The 12,197-nt window shown below is 42.0% G+C and overlaps 2 protein-coding genes across 9 annotated transcripts in view; one reads left to right on the forward strand and one right to left on the reverse strand.

Moving 5' to 3' along the window:
• Positions 1–1,404: 1,404 nt before the first annotated feature.
• LOC117158836 (uncharacterized) lies at positions 1,405–4,990 on the forward strand. The gene is made up of 4 exons (XM_076621717.1): positions 1,405–1,512; positions 2,164–2,365; positions 3,533–3,727; positions 4,541–4,990. Exons 2-4 carry the CDS (start codon positions 2,180–2,182, stop codon positions 4,700–4,702), a joined length of 543 nt encoding a protein of 180 aa, XP_076477832.1. The 5' UTR covers positions 1,405–1,512; positions 2,164–2,179; the 3' UTR covers positions 4,703–4,990.
• A 2,526-nt stretch (positions 4,991–7,516) lies between these two features.
• ssh (Protein phosphatase Slingshot) overlaps positions 7,517–12,197 on the reverse strand; it is a 72,587-nt gene continuing 67,906 nt past the window's right edge. For all 8 annotated transcript variants that reach the window (XM_033338115.2, XM_033338116.2, XM_033338114.2 and 5 more), the window contains 4 exons: positions 11,473–11,667; positions 10,992–11,261; positions 10,130–10,686; positions 7,517–10,021 (listed from right to left, as the gene is read on the reverse strand). In XM_033338115.2, coding sequence (XP_033194006.1) covers positions 7,950–10,021; positions 10,130–10,686; positions 10,992–11,261; positions 11,473–11,667 — 3,094 coding nt within the window. In that variant the 3' untranslated portion in view covers positions 7,517–7,949. The remainder of the gene's footprint in view (positions 10,022–10,129; positions 10,687–10,991; positions 11,262–11,472; positions 11,668–12,197) is intronic.

The raw sequence follows: 12,197 nt of genomic DNA on the forward strand, positions 1-12,197 counted from the left end.
ATGACAACGTAACTGTCATTAGACAAATGTATGCAAAATTTCCTTTAAACAAAAATAAAAGAGACGCAGTAAGTTGTTTGAAACTAATTGCGCTTATTTGCGATTTAAGAGAACATCTTTGGGATCGTACTGTGATAAATTAAATTTAAACAGAAATTTTTCGAAATTTAGTGGTTAAAGATTCGGTATAAAGTTTGTTTCGGTATAAACTGATCGCCGATTATAGAATCATTTGTTAACAAACGTTTCGCTACTCTTAAGAAATCACAAACAACACGTTGAGTAATTAATAATAATTGCCTTAATAACGATTAATAAAAATTGCCCATCTGGCAATGTTTTCAGGATTAACGAAAATTAAGCAATGCAAAGTTTATTTTATCGATATTTCGACCGATAAAACTTTAGCCGATAAAAGGATACTGTTTTAGAGAGGTCGGGCAAGATATTCTTTGCATTTGTTACACGGAGACCTATGACTTTTTGGCCGCTGGCCTTATGGATGGTACGGTAAAATTGTACAAAACCAGATCGGACGAAGTGTTGACGCTGCGTGACACTGAAATGATGCAGAAACCAAGTCCGACGACCGCGATTAAGCACAGACCTGTCCACAAATCTCATCCAATCTCGCGTACCCTCCTTGCAACCTGTTAGTACTCATTGTCAGTTTATTTTTTATATTGCTGTGAAGCGATAAAGGATTAATTTTTCGCTCGGTTCTTTCTCCTTTTACCATATTTCGTTGGTCCAGATGCTAGTGGCTGCGTCAAATGCTGGCATTATCCAACTTCACAGTGTCTTTACACGATACGGGAAAAGAGGCAGGTGCTGGGTTTAGCTTACCATTTTCGTCTGCCAAAGTTCCTAACTTTAGGCGACGATGCGAAGCTTATTCTTTACGACGAAGAAACCAAGACGCAGGAAAGAGTATTTCACGCAAGGTTTCCTATCATTACTGAAATATATTTCATCATTATTGTCTTGGTTGCAGTGGAAAAGCAAAATGTAAAAACAGTATTTCAAGGTTTTCCTTGTTTTTAAAGCGTCTTTCAACCATATAATTTAGGCTGCGATAATTTAGACGTGACAACGAATCGAACAGTTCTATATAGAATCGATGTTATTATATATCAGTGCTATAGAGCTGTGTACATTTGTCGATCATCGGGTACGACAATCTCTACAGACGATTCAAACGTTTTAGATCAAAATCAATTTGTTTCGACGGATCTACGTCTTGTAACAACGTCCTAGAGAGTGGAAGACTTCAAAGTCACCTTGATCTCGTTAAACGTGATTGTAGCTCGTTCCTGATCAACACTAACTGCTCAGGGTCGCTTCGAATCAAATAAACTCGCACCAGGTGTCCACTGACAGTAGATTTCCTAGTTAAACAGATAGATTGATCGCTCTGCTACGACACATTTAACTTGATATAAAATTCATTTCTTTGTCACTCGTATCGCGAGTGGTCCACAACTTCCAAAGACACTTGACGAAAAATCTTTCGTACGATCACATTTCTCTGGTTTCTCTTAATATGTACAGTAGTACTAATAGACTACTAAGAAACGGTACTAACAGAGGATCGGTAAAAAGAAACTAAAATCTTGCATATCGTTATCGATATTCTCATCACGGTATAAAATAATCGTTACAAGGAAAAGTGATTACGTTTTCGCACGTGTAACGCACAACGCGCGTAACATAATGTGCGCTTTTATTCGCGTTCTCTTCAGTTACGTTTCATTTACAAACGGAACGACTCGACGACCATCTTAAACGCAATTACCCGCCACGCGGACAATAGCCAACATTCGTTCCTATTTACAAACCGTAGTTTCGCTAATAGTTATTTAGAACGATTCCAGTATACGTTTACGTTTCAATTTGTACAACTTTATCCAACAGGATAGAAAAATATCACCGACTACAAGTCATACACACTTTTTTCGATCTATATAGAGAAAAACAAGCTCTTTAGCGGTATTCGGCGTTCACAGTTGGCTAAAATTTTATTCGCTACAACTTGCTTCACCCTCTTTCTATTTACAGCATCTCTTCGAATCCCGATAGAAGTTTCACATACAAATATTTCCTTTTCGTACGTTCTCTTCTCTTCTCTTATTTATTTATTTCCTGCTTTTTATCGCATTCTAGCGAGTCATTGGAAGCCATGGACGGTCATAAATCTAGAGTGTTCAGCGCGTGTTTCAACCCCAGATCGGCACATGAGCTGATAAGCGGTGGTTGGGACAATACTATTCAATTTTGGGACACTAGGCAACCATACGCACTCAGAAGAATATCGGGTGTGCATATGTGCGGCGATGGACTCGATATCAGTAGGAATGGAAGAGAGGTACACGTATTTATATCCAGAATTCAAAGTCCAACTATATATGCACCTTAACACGTTCTTATTCACACGGCAAATATATAAAAATTGTAGGAGTTTGTCTCTTCGAACCAAATTCTGGTCCTGAAACGACGCATCCGCTCTCTCGATACGCTTTTCGTCGCGTTTACTTTTTCAACGAGTCGGAAATCATTCGCGATATCGGATAATCGATATTTTACATTTGTCAATTCTCGTACGGTAAACGGTGGGTCAGTTTGATTTAATATTACTTGATATAGAAAAGATGATTCTATAGTTCCTTTTCACCCAAGATGAGAGTAGAAAAACATTAAAAGAGGGCAGTATACGTATTTTCAAAATTTGTATGTATTGTAAATATCGCATCTTTTCTTCGGACAGTAACATTGTACTTTTCTCGAATATAATCGAATATCGACGTTTCTCATTGTTTTGTCGCATACAAAAATATGCGGTACTGTAATTTCTTGTTCGATTTATTCGTCAGCGATCACATTTTAACAATAGTTTTACGTACAGATCAACGAGAAAAATTGATTTATCGCACCAAAATCCACAGTTCTACGTAACAAAGAGTGCAATTATGTTTGGCAGTAACATAGCATCGAAAAAGCAGCTATAGTCTTTCTCCGGTTTACAAAATCATACGCCGTAATTCTGTCAAAGTGGATACAAAAATTCGAAATTTTATCCACAAATTATTTGAATATTGTTCCAACGACACAAGAAAGCAAAAATGCATTAATACTGTTTATAGAGATAGCTAAATTAGAAATATATAATTTGTATAAAAACATAAAAGGAACACATCTTTCGAATTAGCAAATGAATCGCCAAATTTTTCAACGTGTAACATTAAATTTCTATATACATACTGGAAAAAAATGAGCCAAATTGACCCAACACTCACCCTACCGGGATTAAGCCATCATCATGCAACAATCTCTCGCTCGTAATTCTTAACCTCTTGGTTTACCACCTGAATGAAAGGTGTTCGAACGAAAAGTAAAACGTAACGTGTAAGAGGAATCTTTACAAATTATTAAAAGAATACGCTACACATGCTAATCTTTCGCTTAGGAATCAGACGTTGCGGGTGTTCTCTTCATTTTTTTCTTTTTTATTAACAAACAACTATATTACGAACAGATTTTGTCGTGCGCGTGGCAAAGAGAGAATCCCATACAATTGTGGGACTACGGTAGCGGAAAGTTGCTTGCTTCCTTGGAACCCGACAGCTATCCTTCCCTGCTCTACTGTGGCAAATACGTGTCGAACATGTTCATCGCTTGCGGTGGCACGGATACCAATCTCTTCAGAGTGATCGACTTGCGATCTCACGCCGTAAATACAGATTTCTCATACGGATTTCGTTCGCTCGCAGTGCACAGTCTTTCGATAGAAACGATATAGTCAAGTCGTAAATTAAAATATCAATCTGCGTCTAAACTCAGAACCATAGCGATCCGTTCTGAGTATGCACACATGTATGTGTATGCACACGCGGCATAAAATCGGAACACTTCGAACATGCTTCGATTCTTAAGGCTGTTGCGTCTTCGAAGTTTAATCCTAAGTTCCGAAAGAATCGGAAGTTTTCAAAGTATCGAAAGCCTCCTGTCGATATTCCATATTTTGTAGTATACGGCAATAAATAATAAGACGTAGCATACGATAGCATATAAAACATTAAATGTGCATCGAGATTTCAGACTTTTGGAATCTGGCACTTTCATTCGTTTCACACACTTCGTTCGCACATCTATGCAACGCGTAACATAAAAAAGATAACAGGTATAAATTTGAAAATAGTTTTGGTCTCTTCGTCGCATGAAATCTAAAATTACGTTTAAAAATGATCACTTTGCCAAAATTGAACTAAAATCAAAGTGCCAGCATTCCGTGCATCTGATATTTTACAAATAGATTTTGATTAATCCTGACCTGAAATTCAAGCCTATAGAATTACATAATAATTTGCAGAAAAAAGTTGACAATTAGTAAGTCAAACAAGATACGATCAACGAACGCATCATGAAACTTTCGCATACTCGTACGGATAACGAGGCGTCGTATTTTTAAATAACCTGACTATATCCCTTCCGTCGAGTATACTCGTTACGCAGATGATGACGACGACGATTATTTTTTCGACAGACGTTGGCGATGATCAGGAATTTAAGAGGTGGTACGTACAGCTTGGACATTGGCCCGATAAACCCAAAGCACGCAAAGAAAACGAGGACCATCTCCGTCGTACCACAACTTGCGTTCTGTGCTGGCAAGCGGATATTCGAGATAGACGCGCAACCAAGTTGATCGTCCATCTTTCTTCGGTCGCTCTATGTCTTGTCCGTGAAAATTAAACTCTGCCACGAAAGCGAATCGATGTTTTCTTTTTCTAGTTTGTAATTACGACACTAGATGCTAGATATGCGCTTAAGAAATAGTATAATTCGAATAGCGTAGATTTTCTTTATTTCTTTCACCACGAAGATAATTTACGAAGAGAAATTTTTGGTTCGTTTCGTATCGGAATTGTATAAATTATACAAATTAGTTTAGCACATTGACGCTAGAAATACCAGAGCTTACTTTTCTTGACATTTCTCTGAAATATATTCGTTACTCTTATTTCAACGTCTCGAGGGATATCTGTCCCTGAAGACGTTCAACAGTTATCTTACTCTTTAGAAGTAAATAATTCGTGATAGCGAAAATAATAATATTTAAGTCGACTGGTACGTTCCAGTGTTTAACGTCACGCAGAACACCGATATTCGATAAAAATTTTCGAAAATGACGATACGAGCCACCGCTGCTACACACAGCTCGAGAAGAATATCAACGCGAAGCCACAAAGAAAAAGGAAACGATCTAACGAATAATCAGTTTCGTGCTGAATATCAGTCGTAAAGCACAGCATTGGCAATGTAACATTTTTATTCTAACTTAATGTGTTACAGTTTTTCAGTAGCATTCGGTCTCAGGATAGTTTCACACCCCGGATCTGTTTCTTCCGAGGAAGAACGAACAGAGGTTAGAACAAACGTATGAGAAAATTATCCGCAAAATTATCTCAATAATAAAATATATCTCTACGCACACAATGGTCGCGGCGCATCTTATCAAAAAATGAGCCTCGCATTCATCATCATCATCATCACCACCACCACCACCGTCGTCATCATTACCATCATCATCATCATTACCGTCATCATCACCACCACCACCATCATCATCATCATCATCATCATCATCATCGTCGTCATCATCAATCATCTTCATCTTCATCATCAATCATCTTCATCATCATCATCAATCATCTTCATCGTCGTCGCCATTATCATCATCATCATCATCATCAATCATCTTCATCTTCATCATCATCATCATCATCATCATCATCATCATGACCATCATCACCACCACCGCCATCATCGACATTATCATCAACATCATCAACAACAACCTCATCATCATCATCATCATTATCATCATCATCATCATCATTATCATTATCACCATCATCATGAACATCATCATCATCCATCATCTTCATCTTCATCTTCATCTTCATCATCATCATCATGAACATCATCATCAATATTAGGACAGTAGTATAAAATTGGTCGACATGGCTTTGCGAATGCAAATAAGAATGAACGGTCCGATGATATGTCTAAGAACGACGAACGTTGATATCGAGCCGCGTTTCTCATTGTACTTTCTCAAGTTGCAATTACGGTAAAATCTTCGATAAACAATTATCGTCACTGGTCAATGAAGAAAAAGGGGAGAAGGAACAAAGAGCATAAAGAGGGGAAATGGGAACAGAAAGAGAAGAATAGAAGAAGAAATAAGACAGGACGATCGAATTGAAAAGCGAAAATGAAATATACATGAAAGAAATTGGATTCGCGCGACGATGCTTTACACACGATATACAAACTGACATGAGTATAAAGAGAGTAGAAGAACCGATCAAATCGTTCAAACGATTCGAGGCAGCTCCCCTCGGGATAAAGGGGAGTGTAGGGTGGGGGCGAGTTATTACTTTCGTCTCTCCTCGCATACTGTGCACCATTCTAATCACATCTTTCACTCTAAAATACTAATTAGTACAGCTTAAACGTTACACGTCGTCGTTCCGAGGTGTGTCTCTTTATATGTATAGAATCTGTATCTCGCATACGCCTCGGCGATCACAACGTAGATAGCAGAAGAAGGAGTCAGAGCGATATTTTAGTACATAACGCGAGGCCCGGACCTTTCGTTCACAGCCTGACCGGAGCCGACGCTATCTTGTGTCCCGATTCAAGAACACGCTGGCTCCAACTTCTACGCAACATCCCCGCATACACAACACATCACGTTTGATTCCAAGCCCATATTAGGTCTATTAGGTGACGACACGTCGTAGGAATAACAATGTTTTCCGCGTCCACCGAGAATTGTTGCATTTCCAGCTTAAAAAATAATTGAACTAATTAAGAGCAGGCCAAGGACACGTCTGACGAAGAAGGAACATAAAACGTTGAAGGACCTTGAACGTGCCTTTTTACAATTATATGTATACAGTCGTTGACGGTAGGACAAGGCACTTGTATCTTTTCGATATCCCTTGAAATCTATACCAACGTAGAAACTGGTCGTTTCTCTTTTGTCTTTCTTCCTTTTTCATTTTCACTTCGCTTATCAACTATGTATCTGCTTATCAAACTGCTTATTAAATATTCCACGCGAACATACTCTGCTGGACGAATACATAATATGTAGCGTTTAAATAGGATGGCGGTGATAAATACAATTAATTTCTAATTCACATTAATTTCTACCTAAAAATTTGGACAAAACGTAGTTTTTCAGAAGCTATTATTCATTATTCGGGCTGTTCTTCGACATCGCAAATAATTAATACTTGTTCGTACAGGAATTACAGAATACAAACCGTGTAAATTTTGCTCCAACAATAACACTAAAGCTAACGAATACAAAAACATCGCAAATGATTTTGCTCACACTCACACACACACACACACACACACACACACACACACACACACACACACACACACACACACGCACGCACGCACGCACGCACGCACGCACACACACACGCACACGCGCACACACACGCACACGCGCACACACACACACACACACACACACACGCACACGCACGCACGCACAAAAAGCATGGCTTTGCCAGGTAGATACGAAAAGCTTGTACACCGTGTCCGTTTAAAGAAGCATCGAAAAAATACGGGTGCTCTGTCGTATCGTCGCACAGCATAGTATAGGACGTTCTCGCAAAGATTAGAATTGTACATCGAAGAGATGGTGGGAAACGAATCTATAGAAAAATCCTGTGTCCCCGTCGATTTAGTCGTCGAGCTCGAAGAGAAACGATCCTCGACTCGTTGGCATCAAATAGAGATCACACAGTTTCACATCGTGGCCACGACAACGCAACATACCCATGCATTCAGGTACGAGCGCTTAGATTCGACTCAATGGGAGAGAGAAACAACCAAACGCGTAAACGTTTCCCTTTTTTCCTTTCTTACATGGTGTTGTAAACCGGACTGCTGTGCCTAGGCCTGACCTGCAGCCTGGCAAGAGGATGCGTCCTGCCGTGCTGTTGCTGCTTCTTACTAGCTGCCACAACACCAGCCGATGGGACTGGTGGCCTACCAGGTGCTTCCGGCGCTTCATTGAACAGAGGAGTAGATGAATGATTGTTAATCATGATCGGCGCAGACCTCCTACTATATTCTACACCAATTTTCGACTTGTTGCTGTGTTGTGAGTCCACCGACTCCCAATCCTTGTCTTTGTGCACACGCAGCTGGATCTCCGAGGACTTCCTGGACTCGGGCTTCACCTCGTACTTACCAACCAAAACTCTCACCGACCTGTCTTCCAAGTTGTCCTGAGTAGCCGTCATCGAGTCGGCGCTCGACTTCTCTTTCTCTTTGACCTCGGACGGGGCTTGAATCTTCGATTCGTTGTGGGGAATCACCGGTGAGGAGGGCAAACTTCTGATCTTTACGTCCCTTTTCGGTCGACAGACCGTAATCGGCGAGTCGTTCTCGAAGCTGTTCTCCGGACTCTTTTCCAACTTCGTCGACTTCGCCTCGAATTCTTTCTTGAGATTCTTTACGATACCGGAGGTACTTCGCGGACACTCGGCGTCTGGCGAGTCGTCTACCGACAAACAACGTTTGTTAAATATAGATTTGTTACTCAGGTTCTCCAAGACCATCTTGTGTTGCTTCACCGAAAGACACTGAGTAGTGTTGACCACGCACGGACTGGATGTTTCGCTCTCTGACCTGCAGGATCTCAAGGATAGGGGTAAGTCCGAGTCCGAAGAGAGAGAAGATGGCGCCGGAGCGCTCGTCGATAGTCTTCCAACTTGACGAATCGACGCTGGTGAGATGTCTATTCCTCTGATAGGACTTGGAGAATTTCTAACAGGATCTACCTTCAAACCGTGTTCCTGGCTAGGCGAGGAATCCCTCCTTCGTGGCGTTGGCGACGCGGTATGCTGAAGAAGTACCGGATTGTACGATTCTTCCTCAACTGGTAATCTGTCTTTCTCTTCCGTGTCGGAATTTTGCGTGCACACGCGTTTCACCGTCCCTGAGCTGGTGTTCTCCTCGAGCTTTTGCTTGGTACGTTTCACCGTGCCTGGGTGCCAAGGTATCTCCTCCTTGTCGTAAGGGAAGAGGCCACTGGATCCGAGCAGATCCGAAGGCCGCATGTCGTACGAGCCCCAAGAACTGTTCCTCGACGGTAACGTGGCCCAGGAGCTGTGCACCGAATTGTTGTCGAGGACTACGGCACTGTCGTAACTGCTCCAAGAGCTCTGTCGGCTCGGAGAGTCTCTCGTAACCGGCTCGCCTTGCCTTTCTTCCCGATCGAACACTCGGTCAACGTGCGTACTAAACGGGTCACCGTCCTTCTTGGTCTTTCGCGTTAACGTACCAGGATACACTGTCGTCGTTGTCGTTGTCGTGGTCGTCGTGGTCGTCGCGATACACTCACTCTCCGCACTCACTTCTCTGTTAGTCTTAGCGTTACTACACGAATTGGTACATGTTGCATCGGACGATGATGCAGTCCAGACTAGACATTCACTATTACTACCGACTTCCGTTCTCTTGCTTTGCTTCTCGCCGGGATCCCACACGCTTTGCTTCACTGCCACCGTAGACGAAGCTTCCGACGAAGGCTTCTGCATACCGAGTCCATTCTCGTTCAGTTCGCAGATCGGACTCTGTGGCAACGGTTTCCCGCCGTCTGAATCAGAACTCGGAGAAGACGGCTTGCTGCTGACTGCTTCGAATTGATTCGTCAGGTTCAGCACCAATCCTTTCCTCCTTTGACCCTGCTGCGTTTCTAACTTGCTAATTCGGTTCTTCACGGTCGGAGTGTCTGGCGAGGGACCTGGTAGGTGGACGATTTTGTTTTGAGATACGCTGTAAGATTGTCCGTTGCCGCATGGCATCAAAACGTTCCGAGCTTCTTGCGACATACTGGTCTTCTGGTTGTTGGAACGTAGCAGATCTTCTCTGGTCACTTCCGTACTTCCTGTCTTATCGATGCTTTCGAGGGACTGCGAAAGAGGAACTAAAAGGGAGCGGAAACAGGTCGAGTTCGAGATTACAATATAAACATAACCTATAAAAATAGCATGCCATATTTAATAAAATGGAATTAAACGAGTAGTAAACATACCAGAAGGCAACATGGTTTCGCTAATTTTCACATTCGGCGACCAACTTTTCGGCCTCTGGCTGGTCTTTTTTAATTCAAAGCCCGATACAGTTTGCAAATCATTGTCCACGTTGCCAGACTTTTCCTCCTTCTTCGACCGATCTTTCGTCGACGTAGGAGACTTCAAGTTCGTATCCGACTTGGACCTCTGAAGCTTCTCTTTGTTTTTCATCGCATCCAGTATACCCTGATAGGTCTCCAGTTGCAGCAGAAAGCTGTTGTTAGGTTTGATGCAGTTCCGTTTCTCTTTTACGTGCTTCCAGGCTTGAGAGAAGTCCCAGTTATACGCTTTCATCGCGTACGCGATCACTACCGAGGCAGATCTTGACACTCCCATTTTACAGTGCACCAGCACTTTCGAACCTTCTTTCTTTGCCTTCGTGATGTATTTGAACGTATCGTCCCAGTGCTTCAGCAGATCGGTCTTTTCGTCGTCATACACGCGTACGTTCAAATACGTGAACATCCCGGGGAAGAAGTTGTCGATCTCTCGAGTTACGTTCAGGATATGCCTGACACTGTATATTAAAGAATTTTTAGTACAGGAAAGATTATTCAGAGATAATTGTGAATTATTATCAATCTGTACGTAGCGTAGCCAAACTTGTTCTTGGCGGTTCGATAACAATGGAACGAATATTTGTACGAGATAAATTCTTATTACGATATATTCGAATTTAACGTTACTCTATTATAACTGGAAAAATGAGGTCGTTCTCGAGTAAACAGCGCAAGCCTAAATGGACAGAACGGTCAACTGCAAATCGGATAAAGCTAAAAGGACGGAAGGATCTCGAGTAATAACAGGAAGAAAGGAACTCACCCATTCTTCTGGAGCTCCTCCAAGTTGCTTGCGTTCCACTCGCTTCCTAGATAAACGTGGTCAAATATTTCAGTCGGCGCGTCCATCTGACCCAGAATGGTGAGCATCTCCTGATCGATGAATGGCTTAAACTCCCCGAGATCCATGTCGAGGTCTTCCTCGAGACGACCTCGAATGTACTTCGAGGTTACCTCGTCGAGGTCCACGGACATCATGATCTCCTTCAACGTCGATCGGATCACGCGCTCAGTCTCGTCCCTTTCTCTGGGTCTGTCGCCAACGAATACATATTTAGAAACGAAAAAGGCCAAAATGTCCGAAATAAAATACGCATTACGATATTTCAGGGACGAAAGAAATCTTTACTCGGGGGTATCACTTTTTTAGTCGAGCCGAAAAAAGGTACGAATTTGCTTTAACATAAGCAGTATGGCGTAAATAGTCCTATAAAGTAACCAGAGATGGTAATTAACGAACTTACTTGGTGCGTACGCTGTCCGGCGACGGTGGTCTTCGAGATTCCAAGTTGTCCATAGTATGCCACTCGTTAAGACACGAGCGATCGCTCTCGATTCGTTGCTCATAGTAACTGACCCAGTCGTGTGACAGCCCACCCAGGAAGTAGTTCTGTTCGCGTGCCTTACTCGACACTTTGTGCAACGTCTGCAAGGCCGACCTGTACAAAAGTTGCATGAAAATTTCAAATTATTATAATCGCTTGCTATCCTTCTGCAGGTTTGAGCATTTTAAAGATGGCCTCCTTGTTTAGGAAAGCTTTGGTCACCATCATGAAACCATTTACCACGATATGCTGCAAGAAAGTCAGAAAACTCGATGGAATGTTTTATCGCGGTAAGATCGAGGGATTTTCGCGTCTCTTATCGTTGATCGAAAATAACATTCCAGCACGGTAATCGCGAAAGGTTTATACATGCATTCCCTCGAAGAGGTGACAGAGAAGTCATCGTCAACTTTTCGGTGACGAAGCAAAGCTTAGACCGAATGGTCAAAGAGAATTACTTATCTCGAACGCAAACCGCTTCCGCTTCCAGGCAACAGCAAATACATACTTGGTTGTCTTTCCTTTCTCAGTGGTTCGAGATCGTTATATTTGGGATAAAAGAAATTAGTTCTTCGTATCGCGACTCGTATGATTTTACTTCGATACAGTGGAATATTTCGCGCCAGCTTCCATCTATAACTGGA

Source organism: Bombus vancouverensis, chromosome 9, assembly GCF_051014615.1.
Source record: "Bombus vancouverensis nearcticus chromosome 9, iyBomVanc1_principal, whole genome shotgun sequence".
Classification (NCBI taxonomy): domain Eukaryota; kingdom Metazoa; phylum Arthropoda; class Insecta; order Hymenoptera; family Apidae; genus Bombus; species Bombus vancouverensis.

Excerpts from the sequence above, each read along its gene's own strand:
- LOC117158836 (XM_076621717.1), top strand. The coding sequence starts at position 2,180 with ATGGACGGTCATAAATCTAGAGTGTTCAGCGCGTGTTTCAACCCCAGA. Across the intron at positions 2,366-3,532 it reads TCAGTAGGAATGGAAGAGAG|ATTTTGTCGTGCGCGTGGCA; the intron begins GTACACGTATTT and ends TATTACGAACAG. Across the intron at positions 3,728-4,540 it reads TCGACTTGCGATCTCACGCC|ACGTTGGCGATGATCAGGAA; the intron begins GTAAATACAGAT and ends TTTTTTCGACAG.